This window comes from Phalacrocorax aristotelis, chromosome 12 (genome assembly GCF_949628215.1).
Source record: "Phalacrocorax aristotelis chromosome 12, bGulAri2.1, whole genome shotgun sequence".
Classification (NCBI taxonomy): Eukaryota; Metazoa; Chordata; class Aves; order Suliformes; family Phalacrocoracidae; genus Phalacrocorax; species Phalacrocorax aristotelis.
Window position 1 is genome coordinate 18,328,399 of NC_134287.1, and position 16,978 is coordinate 18,345,376.

General features: G+C 38.6%; 1 protein-coding gene across 14 annotated transcripts in view; it reads left to right on the top strand.

Annotated features, from left to right (window-relative positions):
- PLEKHA1 (pleckstrin homology domain containing A1) overlaps positions 1 to 13,873 on the top strand; it is a 38,990-nt gene extending 25,117 nt beyond the window's left edge. For 3 of the 14 annotated variants that reach the window (XM_075107452.1, XM_075107453.1, XM_075107454.1), the window contains 7 exons: positions 1,454 to 1,597; positions 2,607 to 2,675; positions 5,806 to 5,870; positions 6,688 to 6,751; positions 7,990 to 8,107; positions 9,218 to 9,258; positions 11,384 to 13,873. In XM_075107452.1, the coding sequence (XP_074963553.1) occupies positions 1,454 to 1,597; positions 2,607 to 2,675; positions 5,806 to 5,870; positions 6,688 to 6,751; positions 7,990 to 8,107; positions 9,218 to 9,258; positions 11,384 to 11,713 (831 nt within the window). In that variant the 3' untranslated portion in view covers positions 11,714 to 13,873. Of the gene's footprint in view, positions 1 to 1,453; positions 1,598 to 2,606; positions 2,676 to 5,805; positions 5,871 to 6,687; positions 6,752 to 7,989; positions 8,108 to 9,217; positions 9,289 to 11,383 lie in introns of all 14 variants that reach the window. The other 11 variants (XM_075107459.1, XM_075107460.1, XM_075107461.1 and 8 more) reach the window with 5 other exon arrangements.
- Positions 13,874 to 16,978: the final 3,105 nt, after the last annotated feature.

Here is a 16,978-nt window from a genome sequence, read left to right on the forward strand (position 1 = left end):
ATTATACGAGAGACTAAAGAATTACTTGAGTATTGATTTTTGCTCACAGATATCAGTTAGTATGCTGAAAACATCTTTTTGTGTGTGTGAAATGAATTGTTGGTGTTAACAGTGCTGAAGTTCTGTCTTTTTAACTGCTAGAAGTGTGCCAAAAAGGGGTGATTAAGTCAGCTGGTTGTATATATGCTATGTTATTAGAGGTAGTAAGAAGGACAGCAGATTAAACTCTTGCAGAAGGGCCTTACGAAGTGGCATGTGTGGACAAACAAGATAACAAGAGAAGTCAGTGAAAATCAATCTGTTGTAAAGGATTCTGGGAAAAAAAATCCAAGCTTTTATAGAAAATACTAGATTGTGAAATAACAATTTCCACTTGAGTGAGAGGTAAGAGTTAGTCACACCATGAAAACATCATCTTGGTGTTCAGTAACAGTGGTGGAAAAACCCGACAAATATTAGAAGTTACTAGAAAAAGAATTACGAGCAAAACAGAAAACATCTTTGTTGCTGTAAAAATCCTGTCTTTGACCAGACCTTGATTACTGTGCCCAGTTTTGTTCTCATCTTAAAAATTAGAACTGGAAAAGTTCAGAGAGATTTTTCAAGGATGATTGGTCCATGTGGAATGATCTCCATATGAGGAACAATTGAGTAAGCTAGTACTCTTCCGTGTGAAAAAGAATAACTAAAGGAGGGTGTAAGAGCTCTACAAAATCACGATTGGCAGGAGTGGATGGTGTGAACTGTCTTTTCCACTATGGGAGCTATGGGCTTTTAAACAAAGCTAATGGTGTAACCAGATGAAACAAAGGGAAGGGGTTCTTCTTTCAGTAAGTAGCAAAGCATAAGGTATTCCTTGCCAAAAGATGGATGCAAGAAACCTTCCAGAGTCTGAGAGAATGAATGGACAAGTTTGTGGAAGCAGAATCTATGCAACGTTAAAGATATAGACCTGTATCTGCTTCTGGAAGTTCCTTGAGCTGAAAATAGTTACAGATTGGAATTAATATCATGTAAATGACATGCATAGACATGAACTGCATTTAAAAAGCTGGTGAATTCTGATGTGTCTTACGGTCCTAGAAATAGCTTTTTCTTCGCTGTAGCCACTTCTAGTGTTTTGCCCTCAAAGCCATATTACAAGTTTGCATTAAATACACGCATATATCTTGGGTTTAGGTCTGTAACATTCATCGCTGAGTGTCTGTCAGTATTGTTGGAGAACACTCATCACTTCAGTTTCTAAATGGAGCTTGCAAGTACTCAGCCAGGGCCCTTGGAGAGTCTCAGTCATTGTCTCTAGAAATCAGTTGAAATAGCTTATCCTTTCAAACAAATTGGAAATGGGATTTGTGAGTGTGGAATGATACAACTATTTCCTACTATAATGAGTATAGTTCTTTGACCTTTAGAAAAGATGGAGAGTATTCTGAACTTCCCTGCTTCTTTCTAGAAAGAAGAAACCAATGAGTGTGGTGAAGGGGGTGATAGGAATTATTTGAAACGGTCACAGAGTCACCTTCCTTATTTTACTGCTAAGCATCCCCCAGATAATGCTGTTATCAAAGCTGGCTACTGTGTAAAACAAGGAGCAGTGGTAAGTATTTGAGATGTGTGTTTCATTAATCAAGATCAAAGGTCCTAAGGTGGTAGTTGTACTTACCACATAGATGATTTAAAAACCAAATACAAGAAAACACCCCCAAAACCCCTAAACATAATCACCAGTAACTTTAGCATTAATATTATGGATGGCGAAAGATAAAACTTGTAAGTTACGTGTTACTGGAGGATGTCTGTATTACTACTTTCCATTTCTTTCTTCAGTGTTATGTTGTTGATGTTTTGGAGAGAAGTTGTGTGCGCAGAGACTCACATTATGGTTAGCACATGCAACTAGGAATTCTTCTACAGTTTTGTAGAGGCCCTTATTTCGCTTACTAGGAGCATCTAAAGGCAGAAGTTCAATATTTGCGTGCTTTTTAAATCACTAAAATGTTTAGAAAAAGCTAATTTTTCAGTCCAGAGGAAGAATTGTACAACTTAGACTGATTAACACAAGTGAAATGATTCACATGATGCCTGGCTAAAAGAGGGAATAGATAGTTCAGATTAAGCAAGATAAGCATGCTTCGTGAGTTCTCAGAGTAATTTTATCTTGGATTATGAAGCTGCTTTTTGTGACATTCCATTTCTAACTAAAAATAAACTAGAAACCTTTAATGCACTGTCTCTTAACGTTTCTTATGCGGTATTTGTGCTGCTGAGTTGCTACAATTTCAGTGGAGACTGAAAAATTCTCATAGAAGAAAACAGTAGCTTCCAGAATTTTTTACTTTTGCAGTTAAAAAAAAAAATATAATTGGGCAGGGTCCTGCAGAATTATTTTGGGGGCACTATATACATACACACAACACATATCAATAAATATGTGTAACATATAGAAAGTATAATTATTCATCTATAATATTTATAAATATGAATTATACAATATCATAATTATAAATATAAACTAGAATTATAAATACATTAATAACAACATGCAAGTATGTTTGTGTTTTATATTTTTATAAAATTATATATATATATTTATTTTCCTTTAACAGATGAAGAACTGGAAGAGAAGATACTTTCAGTTAGATGAAAACACAATAGGGTATTTCAAGTCTGAACTGGTAAGTTTCCAAATATGTGTTATTTTCCAGTTATATTTGCAGGAAAATACAAAAATATGCTTGTATTTAAAAAATGCGCTGCACTGCTCCTGCAACTCTTAGCTCTGTACTGTAATAACTTTTCATGATTGGGAAGAATAAAAAATTAATAGGGTGGCTGTTAACTTGTGCTACAGTCTTCTGTTTGAGAACCTGTCTGTAGGGCACTGAAGAACAATAATAGAATATATTCTACAAACACCCTGATTTTTGTATTAGTATCTTATGTCACTTTGTAGTCACATAAAATTAATTGTGTTCCTGAAACAGCTGATCTTTATGGAGAGAGACAAAACTAATCCTGCAATTCCTAATTTAAAGTTTGAATTCTGGGGTGTTTTATCATACAAATTATGGGATCTTTTCCCACACACGTGTTTTGCCAGGGTAGCCAAGACAGGCAAAGAACTCTGCTGTTCAGAATCAACACTTCTAGAGTATGTTTTGGTTTCATGATCTTCTCCACTCATCATTCTTAAACCTTTTGACCAGTTTTGACCAAATGTTAAGTGCCTTCAGGCTTTGCTTAAAAATGAAGTGCCTGGTACTGGAGACAGTCTGCTTTCCTCAAAAAGGAATCCCACACTTAATAAACATGAGAAAAATCTGTACCTAAGGAATGAAGTCTGAGTTGTATTGTGTTATAAGGGAAAATTGAGTTTACAGGCCGACTAAGATGTAAAATGTCAAGAACCCAAATTTCAGGCTGTTTCTGAATAGAACTTTTGCTTTACTTTTAAGGAGCAGGAGTTTAATAGCAGGAGTTTGATCTTGCATCATTTTTGTTAAAGTGTCAGCATAACACAGTTCTGACTCATTGCCTGTAATAAACCCTCTATTAAAAAAACCTGAGTGCAGATTGCGCACGAGCAAATTCTAACTCAGTGAGGAATTGTACTGTGTGAGAGTATACTTGAAAGATGGTAAAATGCACACTTCTGGTGTTTCGTCGTGCTCCTTTCCAGTTTAACTATTTTGAAAAATATGAAGTACTGTAGTGCCCTCTATTCTTCAGGCTCATGTTTCCTTGCTGCAGCTGCAGGAAGGTACTGGACTGACCAGCTGGCAGACAATTGGGAAGTAGCTCCCACTTCTTCACAATTTTTAGTGAAATTAGGTTTTTTCCATTTTAAGAGGGTCATCCCTCTTATTTTCAGGGAAATAAGTACTGATTAGAGAATATAGTGTCCTTTTATTGGACTATAGTGGTTAATCAAAGAATTGCATGGTTAGAAACCTAATCATGATAATCTTGTTTTATGTAGTTTTTTTAAGCAATTAGGGTCTGCCTTGTCTGAAATGTACATGTTGGAGAGACATTTAATCTATACTGAAAAGGGCAAAACTTTCAGAGTGCAGCCCACCAAAAAGAAAACAGCTACAACCATATGTCCATCAGACTTTTTTTGTCTCCTACAAACCCAAAAAGTGTAAAGTGCTCCATTCTGAAGACTTCAAGTGGTGAATGATTTCTTTCAGCAATGTGTGGGATCTCCATTTCCTTAATAATCTCCTGTTCCTAATGAGAGTAATACAAAGATAGGAAAAGAAGTCCAATAGCGATTGTCATCCCTTTGTGGTTAAGAAGGCTATGGCATGGAAGTTGTATTCAGCTAGTGTAGCACCAGACTTCTAATTCTGGAAAACTGCTTTCTATTGGACTTCAGTTCCCAATAGCTACAGTCAAGTATGGCTCTTCCTTGAAGTTAGTTTGTCTTGGCAGCTAGCCTGCTCACCAGTAATTCAAATGACTCTTACTGGATATCTTTGTGTTGTTGTATCTGTAGAAATATACCAGAGTTCTCTGCTCTCCAATGTTAAAAAAAAATCATATTTTTTTGATTGAAAAATGTATAGATTCTAGGGAATTTTTTTTGTGGTTTGCTGTTGTGTTGTCATCCCTGCCTCCCCCCAGTGATCTCCCCTTTCCAGTTTGAGGAAGAGCCCACGTCAATCTTCAGATGGAACATAGTAGAATACAGGCAATATCAGACTTGGAAAATGACTATTTCTGAGCTGAGGTTTTCCCCGCAACAGGTGTCTGTTCCAGGGATGATCCTGCAGTTCACATCTGATGTATTACTTTGAAAGCTCTGTTGTAATGGATAAGTGAACCTAGGGAGAGCGGGGGGGAAGAGGGGTAAAATAACTGAAAACATTGAGTTTTAAACTCTACATTTTATTTGCTATAGAGACAAGTACTCTAATGCTCAAATGTCAGTTTTCATTGTTATATTTGGGTGACATTTGCTGTTTGCCATGACAACATAAATCTCTTCAGTATATGTAATAGAAACTGTAGAGAAAGTAGCCATTCCAGAGCTGACAGCTTTTGTTTTGTCTGTAAGCTGAAGCCAGCTGAAGTAGTCCTTTGCAGCATTACTTAAAGAAAATGCACTAGGAGGTAAAAGAAGTTGTTGTTTGTGTTCTACTGCAACAACCACAGGAAAATAATGTGTGACATTACGTTGTTATGGCAAAAGTGAAAGTATTTCTGTTTGAATGTTCTCACTTTTTTCCTGTTCTGTGAAACTTAGAACTATAACACTTAGTTTTGTTATGGTAACGGAATTTTCATATGCTTTAAGAATACTTGTGCTTTTACAGGTTCTAGTATGATTGATTGCTTTGGATTATTTTTAACTGTATTGAGTATAGGATACAATTAATCTTCTTTAAAGCCAAGTCATGCAGTACCATTAACAAAGCATCTTGTATTGTAGCATTTCATAGCAAATTAATATAATAATGGTTTTACTGAAATAAGCTGCTTGAGGCCAGATTCAGTCTTCTGATCTAGTTAGGGGAAGGGAATGGGGTGGTTCTCTCCATTACGGTATGGTAAATGAATGGTTTGGGGGTTTTTTGCTTCCTGATTTTTGATGCCTCTTCATTGTAAGGGCCATGGTTGGTTTAACACTTACAAAAGCAAATTAAAGTTTGGTTGACATCACCTTTAGTATAAGTGATTGCCTTGAAAGTCTCATTTACATAAGTCTGCTGCTGTCAGCTGTCCTGACCTCTGGCTTTTTGACTATGTTCTAGTCGTTAGATATATTCTACTGAAATATTTTTGCTGGTTTTTTTTCAGGAAAAGGAGCCTCTCAGGGTTATACCACTTAAGGAGGTCCATAAAGTTCAGGAATGCAAACAAAGGTGAGAAGAGAAGCACTGATGTGGTTACATGGGATGTAGTTCATTGCTTCGTCATGGCTAGACTGCTCACTGGAAACAATGGAGAACTTATTAATAACTTCGGTTATGTATGTGTGATACTACTTACAGGACAGCAAGTAGTTTGGTGCATAGAAGTGGTTTTGAGTGTTCGGCATTAGTGTGCATTTCAAACTAGTAGCATTCAGTAGAATGTAAGTGCATTGGAAAAGGGTGGAACAAAGGAGTATCATGCAGTCATGTGTTAGAGATGCATGGGTGCAGTCTGTCTGAAGCAGCAATTTTAGGAGTCTCTATTCTGCTTATATAATCTCTACACCTTTAGAGGGCATCACCTCCTGCTAAATGTCTGGATTTAGATGAGAACACACTTCCTCCTGCTGTTTCCCTCCCACCAGATGGCAATCTACAAAAGAACTAATTGCCTTGGTAGTAGTTGGGGTTTTTTTAGCAGGCTACTACTTAGGAGGAATACTTTGCAAAGATATAATAAAATATAAATGTGAAATTTTACACAAATTTGACCAGAAGGATAAATGTTTTTAAACTTAATATGATTTGGTTTACAGTGTGCCAATTAAATATGTACATAGTAGTGCGCATGCCAGTGGTAAACTAAAGAGTCTTAAGGTAAGTAAGAGATGCTGATTTTCTTTTTCTACTTGGTATTTACCAGAAAAAAGTAGACTGTTAAAGAAATGCAAAGGTCTTAAGACAACAAATGCTCTGGTTCTCTGCACATCCTACAGTCTTTTTTAAATGTACATGCTGTTGAAGTATTTTTGTGTTTCACTTCCAGTGATATAATGATGAGAGACAATCTCTTTGAAATTGTAACAACTTCTCGAACCTTTTATGTACAGGTAATTTCTTCTTTAAACTTTGGGCAAAACGAGGAGACTGCCATAGTCAAAGCAAAGAAGCACTGCTGGTCTGAAGTTGTATTTATCTATGCCATGATTTTCAGAAGGAGTGTGATCTTTGTTATGTTTCAGAGATGTATATAAGAAATATTCCTCATAACAGCAACTGTTATGTTGGTGGTGTATGAAAGCAATAAACAATAAATCCTTGTGATTTTTTTGCATTTGGGTCTTAAAAATATGTAGGATTACCTCAATATTTTAAATCTTTTATTTTGAAGTACTGAATTTTTATGTATTGAGTTCTTAGATTCAAGTTAGCTGCCACATTAAAATAGTTACTGAAGTATAGCAACACTTTGATTTCAGTACCTATTTGGTGATATGTATCCATATGCACTTTACTTGCTGCATCCTTACCATGTTATCTTTTAAATGTTTGGATATAATGCAAATCAAAGGCTTGTTTTTCCTGCCTCTGTGAGAATGTGATGCTTCTAGTACTGGAAATAATTTTTAGTTTCTCTTGTAAGATTAGAAAAGCCTGTATAGTCTAATACCAGCAGTGGTGCCAGATGCTGAGTTATGAGCTGGCCTATAGCTGAACATAATTAAGTGACATGTTGCAGATGTTTATTAAACTAGTACATCCACCCAGCAAGAAAGGTGCAACCTAGTTAGGAGATAGCTTTAGCTTTTTATCTGTCTTTATCCCAGATATGTACACCCTTGGTATTTGTTGTTAATCTATTGCATCTTCGTTGGATTGTTCTACGTAAATGTACAGCCGACCCCCACTAGACTGATTTTTATTTTACTGTAACTCTTCAGTAAACACCTCCATAGAAGTAAAGTGCAACAGTGACTGAAAAATACAGAAGTTATGTCATTGGCCACAGTCTGCTAAGAGGGGTCAGCAGATCTCCTGTAAGAATTTGTCGGTGCTTTAATTTTTTGTTTGTTGGAAGTAAAAATTTGAGACTAGAGGATGCAAATAGTATAAAAATACTTATTTCTTGCATATTATATAACTACATGCATATAATAGTAAATTCAGGGTAAGATTTTAAGAAATGTCTGGGTTAAGAACTGGGAAGTTCTTAAGTTTGCAAAGAACTATGGCTTTAAATAACAAACTGCTAAAGTCGGGTAAGGCTGTCATTTTAATGTAGGTGGTCAGGACACTGGGAAAGTTGAGAGGTGATTATGTTAAATATAATGTGTATTGTTTGATCCAGGCGGACAGTCCAGAAGACATGCACAGTTGGATAAAAGCAATTTCTGGGGCCATTGTAGCACAGCGGGGACCTGGAAGATCAGCAGCTTCCGTATGTTGTTCTGAACCTCAGAGAAAATGTGATTAGTTGATGTTCACTTGTGTACCTGAACTTGTAGTTTTTCCCATTTCGCCTGTCCTCTATCCTGTCCTGTAGTAACGTGGCATCTTTGCATGAACTTTCATAGACTGGCATAAAATATTTTGCATTTTTAATTGAGCACTTATCTTAGTCTTACATGTGTGTAACTTTACGTGCATTGTATTGTCTTGAACACATAGATACTGCAAGTGCTAACCTAGAAAAGCTCTTCTGAGTTCAGTATGATCTCTGTCACTGTGCTGCTAGTAGTTTGGAAGTAAAATTTAAACATTTTAATTCCTGCGAGGTGTTTCTGCTAATTGCTGAATTTTTGCAATCAAATGACGATATCCTAATTTGTTTTTAACAACTCTCACAAGTAAATTGTCATTCTCTATTTTTGATAGCATATGGTATATGCAGATACGGATTCAAATTTAAAGTAACTTCTCCAAGAGATCTCTGCTCGCATGAATTAGTTTTTGATGTTGGAAAGGTAGTGTGAACACCATCTAGCATTACTGAACTGAGGCACTGTGACAAATCTTAATATTTGTGAAGCCATGCGGATGCCAAGATTTTGTACATACTTGCATTTAAAAGGTATTAAATGTTCAGTATGGGGTATGTAACTTGCAAATAGTGAAGGCTACTGTAGTGTCGCAGTGTCACCAAGTATGTCCAGATTTAACAAATGGAATACTTCACAGTTCAGGTGTTGCAAGCTATGGTTTTCACCTTCTGACTACAGGATGTTTTGTAATAAGCTGAATATATCATTGCCCCTGTAATCTGAAATCTAGTTTAAATCTGGCTTTTGACTACACATTTGCATTGTGTTTCTGTTAATTCAATCTGAGCTCTCTATTTTTTGCAGCTGGGAGCTGCTTCATGCTTTTAAGTAGAACTTCCTACTACAAATGTTGTTTCTTTTTGGGGGAATGAAAATATGCAGATAACTTTTTTCTTTGGTTTGCTTTTTGGTTTTTTGTGGGGCTAACCGAGCAATCTAGCTATTACTGTCTGCATCACTTCTTTCTTTTTCCCTCTCTTCTCTTCTTTCCCCAAGTATAGGTTACTCTAATCTTAGCTTTGCACTGTGTTCCAGATGCGGCAGGCCAGAAGGCTGTCGAATCCTTGTATACAGAGGTATACATCAAGAACTGGTGAATGCAGCACGTATGTGGGCTCTCATGTAAACCCTGCCCTCTTAACAGAGGGCTAGCACTAGAGACTAATTTGCACTATACAAAACTAAAAATAATGCTACCTCTTGTCATTACCATTACTGAAAACTAACTCATAAACTACATCATTCACTTACAGGTTTGCACTGTTTTTTCTTACATTTAAAATAATTGGAAACTAAAAATGGCAAAAACATGTATTTATACTTCAAAGCGTGCTATGTATCTAAACGTAAGTTATGTGATGTTGTTTTAATAGGAAAGTATTAAAACTAATTTGCATGAGAGTTCATATTTCCACTGTACTTTACACTTTTTGAAACTGCAAAGGCAAAATTAAATTTAAGCTACCCACGAACTAATACAGATCCGTGCACACAAAAAATGCACATCATAACTCTAGTAATTGGAAGGATTATGTAGCCTGATTTGCATGGCTTCTAAGTCTCTGCATGGAATTAGTATTTCAATGTAGAAGCATTATAATGTACAATCAGTATACTGTCAAAGCAGTACACCTTAGGAGTGATTCAGCAGCATAGCCTCTTAACTGTGAAATTACAGTTAGTGTGGGTAGTAAAATCTGAGTATCTTTCAGTTTGATTTAGCAAAAAGTTTGTTGTAGAGATCTTGTCCTAATATCCCTTACGTTTGTCCTAGTTGTTGAACTAAAATTACTAATAAAAATAGTAGGTAAACCGCTGAATCATATATTCTCCTAAAGCAAATGTTTTTCTTACAGTGGAGTATCAAGTCCGGTATGAAATAGGCAGTGTAAATAATGTGAAATACTTCACTGAAATTGAACACAAAACTGAACTCCAAAAAGTTGCACAGCTCCTTCACCCAATAATATTAGCTAATACGTAAAAAGTAATACAGTAGTACTTGGTGGAATCTGATATGACATGAATTCATAAACTTAATCATAACATTCTAAAAGAAACTTGGAAAACCGCGATGAAAAAAGTATTTCATTTAGGATGTATATTTGCATCTTGGACACACATCTGTGATTTTTTTTTGCTAACGAATGTGCTCGAAAAGTGACTTGATTCATGTACATGTGCATTCGCAGGTTTCCTTAGTTCATGTACTAACACTGGTGATGGCAGAAGTGGCAGCAGCTGCAGCTCCTAATGCACGCAGAGTGAAGTATTCGCTGCATCATCGCACACTATTTTGGTCATGCCATTTGACACTGTATCCAGCGCTGTTTTAGATATCTCTAGGCATTTGAGCTGTCCTTACAGAACTGATAGATAGGATGCAGAACCTGAGGAGTGTTTTGGTCTGAAGATACAGCTGTAGGTCAGGCAGGATATCCCAGGGCATCTGAAATGGCACTCTGTGCCTATGCTTTAGACACCTAAATCATTCCTAGGTAGTCTGGGAACATGTGTCTATCAGTAAGTAAATGGTGGAAGACTGTTTTCACAGTATCAATTTAATAAAGTTATGTAAAGGTCAATGGAATGGCAGTTTACAATAATAAACACAAAATAACTGGACAGAAGGAATAGCCTAAAGATCGTTTATTTCCTAGGTCTGTTAACCTTGGAAACAGTCTTGATAGCATGAAATAGTTACTGGTTTTGCTTGGTCCCTGGAACAAAATGGGGAGATTGGTACCCCAAGAAGTGGGAACAGTAAAATGTGCATTACTTCAGGATTTAGGATATGAGTGCCTGATCCGTATGAATACATTTGAACACATCTTTCGTTTGGAAAGATGTCACTTTCAATGGCCTTTAAAGCGTGAATCTTCAAAAGGTTACTTAGCATCTTAGGAAAATAAGAAGCTTCAATTTGCTGGACTATACTATAAAGTCTAAAGAGCTGCTGAACTTGATTTGAGAAATTTAATTTCCTCAAATGAAGAAACTGATGTTGCTGGCACATACTGCTGTAAGGTCACACTTAATACACTGCCTTGAGAAAAGCAACTACCTCCTGCTGCTGAGGCTGATGCTTTGCTTTGTGTATTTTCTGTCTTGATTATTTTTTTTTTCTGAGAGCGAAATCTGAACTGCATCTTTCCAACATGATGTCAGTGACTTCATCTGACACGTGATCTTCTTTTCCAGGAGCATACCGAGTCTTCTTCCGAACCCAACCATGCTCTCCGTTCTGCCGTCCCAGCCCCAGCCACCTCACATTTCGCAGCCGCTCACGGCAGCACTGTGGTCCCAAACCCTCATGCCAAATACCCTGCCTTGGAGAAGCGAGGATTTCACGAATCTTTTACCAAGGCCAAGCCAGGGAGCTACAAGATCCAGGTTGTCGCTCCAAGAGAATCAACTTCCAAAGTGACTGAACGGAGCCTCTCGGAACTCCAAAGTAAAAATGACACTCAGGAACAGGATCCTGGCCTTGTGGATCTGGATGATGCAAGCCTTCCAGTTAGTGATGTGTAGTGATGGAAGTGTTTGGAGAATGATGCATTTGTTCGGTCCTCTAATTTCCTTGCTTGGACTTTTAACCAAAGAAAATTACAGGAAATGAGAACAAAAATCCCGAACACTGATTTTTATATATATGTGTGTGTTTCTGTGCACACATGTGTATATATACTGTGTTTGTACATTGCCTTTTAGCTGAGGGTCAGAAACGGACCTTAGGCACTTTCTCAAAGCCTAATAGTAAATCACTTGCCAGGGAGGGGCCAAACTGCACAATTCAGAAGAAAAACGAAAAGACAAAACCAAAAAGGTACTTCTGCAAGTAAGCAAAGTACTAGCAACCTTTTCATTCCTAATCTGGCAAATTCAGTAAATTTACAACTAATGCTATGTTGTGGAGAACTTACTGCCAACAAATGTGATTATTTAATTTTATTTTGAACTACAGTAAGATTTTAGGCATAGATGAGAATTGTTTCTCTCCATGACTTTCAGATACCAGGAAATGCACGAAATGTCTCTTCTGTTCCTTAGGATCAACAGTGTCAACTCGTTACCAGAACAAGAGTTCTGAACGCCCTTGAAATTCTAATTATGGTGCTGTAAAATTCCCACTCAAATACTATTTCGACTAGTCAGCCTATTTGTGACGCGCTCCTAAAGGTGGGTCATAACTTTTTGCACATCTGGATATTAACGGACTGGATGTAATGGTGTTTTGGAGGGGGAAGAAGAGAAATTGGACTTTTGAATTTGAACACTTCAGATCTGTTGAACTAAGTAAGGTTTATTTTGTGTTACATTGGGCTTTGCAGCAATCATTTTTCTTAAATGTCTAAACATATCACTCGATTACTGTTTTTTGAGAATGGTTTTCTTATCAGTGTTTTGCGAACAGTTCTCGTTTCTATATCAGTGGAAGACCTCCTTGTTCAGTTTTGTCGTTATTGGTACTGAACTGTTCATAGTCATGCAATTGTGGCCTTTAACTTTTGGTGCACTAATAATCTTAAGTGCCTGTGGTTTTTTCATGTTGTTGAAACACTTTTGGGTTAGTTATGTACACAAACCATTCTTAATGGTTTTGAACATTGGCTTGGGGTTGCTCTGAATAGCATAGTTTGAAGCAGCTATTTAAAATAGAAAACTTGTGCTAGGGGTACCAGACTTCTGGTATTGTACCTACTAGCTGTGCAATATATGTTTTGAAAAAAATGGGTGTGTGTAGTTTGTGTACACTGTGTTATGTGGCTTCAGTGATGCCAATGAAAAGAACCTTTACATTTCAAATATTGGATTACGTTATGTACTTTTCATTGGTTTTGAAAAACACTTGCTTTAATCAAAACCCCACAAAATCTCATGCTGCTGTGTATTGTGATTCAAGCTGTCCAGCTTTGATACCTTTTTTGTCTACTATAACCTAAGATACATATCAAACAAGTCAATTTTCTCTCCAGCTTCCAAACTGACTTCCTATTTGAGAGATATGGACGGCTTTACCACAATAATTTGTTGATCCAAGGATAGAATAATTGGTCTCATACAAGAATGAAATATAGTCTAATTTCAGAACCTGAAAGTATATCAGCACCTTCTTTTTTCTTATAATCCATAAGCTAACTAAACACTGTCTTAAGACAGTGGTGTTTGTAAATGACTGGTTTTGTTTGAGTGTTTAGATTATATGTGAAAACTAGCACAGAATTGGAAGTTACTGTAAATGTCTGACTAGTATTGTAGGTTTTAACTCCTATAAAGATTAAACAGTAGCTCTTTAAAAGCTTATTTTTTCACAAGTACATTTTGTGTGGAAGACACTTTGCATTGAAATATTTTTACTGTTGTCTAATATCTTTTCACTTCTGGTACAGCTTTCACACTGCATGTTCATTTTATTACATTTTATTATTGGCAATTTTACATGTTGGGTGGAGGTAAAGCAGCTCCAGTATGAGACTTACAAAAAGGGGGGGTGGGGGGAGAGAAAGAAAAGAACTACTGTTGTAGTTCGCTAGCATAGGGAAGTATTTGTGGTTGGTCATTGTCATGGTCTCCTATTTATCAGTGCTTTTATAAATCTATGAAAATCGTTAAATTATTTTCAAAAATGCTGTAAATATGTCACATTTAAACTGTCAGTAAACAGTTTGAGTAACTTGAAATAACACCTGACTGAGTTTCCTTTGTGTTAAATATTTTATCAGAATAATATTCCCTTTTTAGCGTATAAGAGGTCAGATTATCTCTTATCCAGCTTAATTCTTCAAACCTGATGAGGTTGTGTTCCCTAAGAAAGAAATCGAGCAGAATGAGCTGGTTTCTCTTTTACTGTTCTTGGTTTCTTATGTGGAATTTTTAGACGTTCTTCAGGGGAAGTCGATCAGGCTTCTTTTTAATCAATGGAAGGCAAGAGATTATGCATAGTAAAGTTAACCACTTGGAAACACTCAGGCACTATATGAAAGGGGAAAAAGCCACAACAAAATGTAACACTTTTTTTTCCTCGCATTATACTGTTGCATAACAAAATTTCTCTCTCAAAAGTGCTTTCCTGAATTGACAGCACCTCTATGACATCTGGAAGCACCTCACTCTGTACAGCAGACAGGACGGTCACACTTAAGTGCCTACATTTCTCAAGTCCATTTTTCCCTCTTGTAAAGCAGCACGGTTAATCTGTCTGTCTCACCAGCCTGCAAGCTTCAGATAAAGAATGGTAACTGAATAAAGTGTTTTATATAGGCTGTACAGTTTCCCAAATTCCAGTTTGACTGTGACATCTGACTGTGAATAATTCCAGGTATGTACACATCTGCAGTGACACTACTATCAAAATGTGCATGTGGTTGCCCCCAACATTTTACTCTAACATATGACTTCTAGAGGAGTCACTGCACTGAGTGTCTTGAAGCTTCCATTTTAACCAGTTGCACCACAGGCCAGGGTTGGTATGAAATGTCAATATAATTGTACCTTTGGTTATCCCCTCTCCATTTAACTGGACATTTTCGGCTTTATCGTAACATCACCAAGTTCCAAAAGCAGCTTGATTGCAGCATTATGGAGTTGATGTTGCGGTACAGTTGTTGGTATACCAAGTTAGATACTAAACAGATGTGCCCAGTCTAATATGTGGCTCCATGGCTGGTGTCACCACCTCAGTCTTTTTTTTTTTGATAATGGGATGGCATATGTGGCACCATGCTTGCTGGTATCTGATGGGATTCACCTTTTTCTAAGGGGGAAGAGGGTCTTTGCTCGTGAGCTAATGGGACTCATTGACACACCTTTAAACTAGGCTCAAAGGAGGAGTGGGGTAATATCATGCTTGCTCGTGACAAGCTGTGGGATGATGTTAGAGGGATGGGGTGGTAGCAAGGGCTCTCAGTCTGTTGCTCTGAGATGTGCTGGGTACTCTGCAGGACGTTTGGAGTCTTTCGGAGATGAGCCAGGATCTCCTGAAGTGATAGGAGCCAACAGGGAAACACCAGTGAAATACCTCAGAGGAGTTAAGGGTGTTTCCCTAAGAAGGTGACACAGCCCAGCTGAAGTGCCTCTACACAAACGTACGCAGTGTGGGCAGCAAACAGGAGGAGCTGGAAGCCACTGTGCTGCTAGAAAGTTACCACCTAGTTGCCGTTACTGAGACTTGGTGGGACAAATCCCATGACTGGAGTGCGGCTATCGATGGCTACAGGCTGTTCAGAAAGGACAGGTGAGGAAGGAGGGGCAGAGGCCTTGCTCTCTACATCCAGAAATGAGTAGAGTGTGAAGAGCTCTCTCTGAAGAATAGCCATAGCCATGAGCAGATTGAAAGCTTATGGGTAACAATCAGATACTGAGGCAAAAAAGGGAACCTTGTGGTTGGTGTCTTCTACAGGCCACCCGATCAAGGGGAACCTACTGACAGAGCCTTCTCATTTGAGCTACAGGAGGCATTGTGCTTGCAGGCTCTCGGCCTGCTGGGGCACTTCAACCACCTTGACATCTGCTGGGAAAGTAGCACGGCAAGCTGTAGGCAATCCAGGAGACTCCTGGAGTGCATTGAGGATAACTTCTCAAGCCAGGTAATAGGTAGCCCTACCAGAGGGGATGTGATATTGGACCTGATGGTCACCAATGCAAATGAGCTAATTGGTGGTCAAGATTGGAGGCAGCCTGGGCTGCAGGGTTCATGCACTGATGGAGTTCACAGTCCTGAGGGATAGGGGTCAGGCAAAGAGTAAAGTCAGGACCCTGAACTTTAGGAAAGCAAAATTCCAGCTATTCAAGGAAGTAATCGACTGGATCCCCTGGGAAACTGCACAGAAGGGATGAGGGAGCAGAACAGAGCTGGAAGGTCTTTAAGACCTGGAAGAACTTTCCATAGAGCACAAGAGCTCTTGGTCCCCAGGTGTAAGAAGTCAGGAAAGGAAGACAGGAAACAGACATGGCTGAGTTGAAACCTGTTGGACAAACTAAAGGGCAAGAAGGAACTACACAGGCAGTGGAAGCAGGGACAGGTATCCTGGGAAGAGTATAGGGACAGTTGCCCAGTTGTGTAGGGATGGGGTCAGGAGGGCCAAGGTGTGGCTGGAGCTGAACGTGGCAAGAGATGCAAGGAATAATAAGAAGGGCTTCTACAGGTACGTCAGACAGAAAGGGAAGGCTGAAGAAAGCTGAGAGCAGCCCCATGGAGAAGGGCTTGGGGGCACTGGTGGACAAAAAGCTGGATATGAGCCAGCAATGTGCACTTGCAACCCAGAAGGCTAACTGTATCCTGGGCTGCATCCCCAGCAGCATTGGCAGCACGGTGAGGGAGGGGACTATGCCCCCCTGCTCCGCTCTGGTGAGACCCCCCTGCAGCGCTGTGTCCAGCTCTGGAGCCCTCAGCACAGGATGGACATGGAGCTGTTGGAGTGAGTCCAGAGGAGGGCACAACAATGCTCCAAGGGCTGATGTCCCTCTGCTGTGAGGCCGAGCTGGGAGAGCTGGGGTTGTTCAGCCTGTGAACAACCTGTTCAGGCTGTGAGGAGACCCTATTGCTAAAGGGGGCTTATAAGAAAGATAAGAACTGTTTAGCAGGGCATGTTGTGATAGGACAGGGGCTAATGGTTTTAAACTAAATGAAGGTTATTTTAAACTAGATACAAGGAAGTAATTTTTTACAATGAGGTGGTGAAACACTGGCCCAGGTTTGCCCAGAGAGGTGGCAGATGCCCCATCCCTGGAAACATTCAACGTCAGGTTGGACGGGGCTCTGAGCAACCTGATCTAGTTGAAGGTATCCCTGCTTGT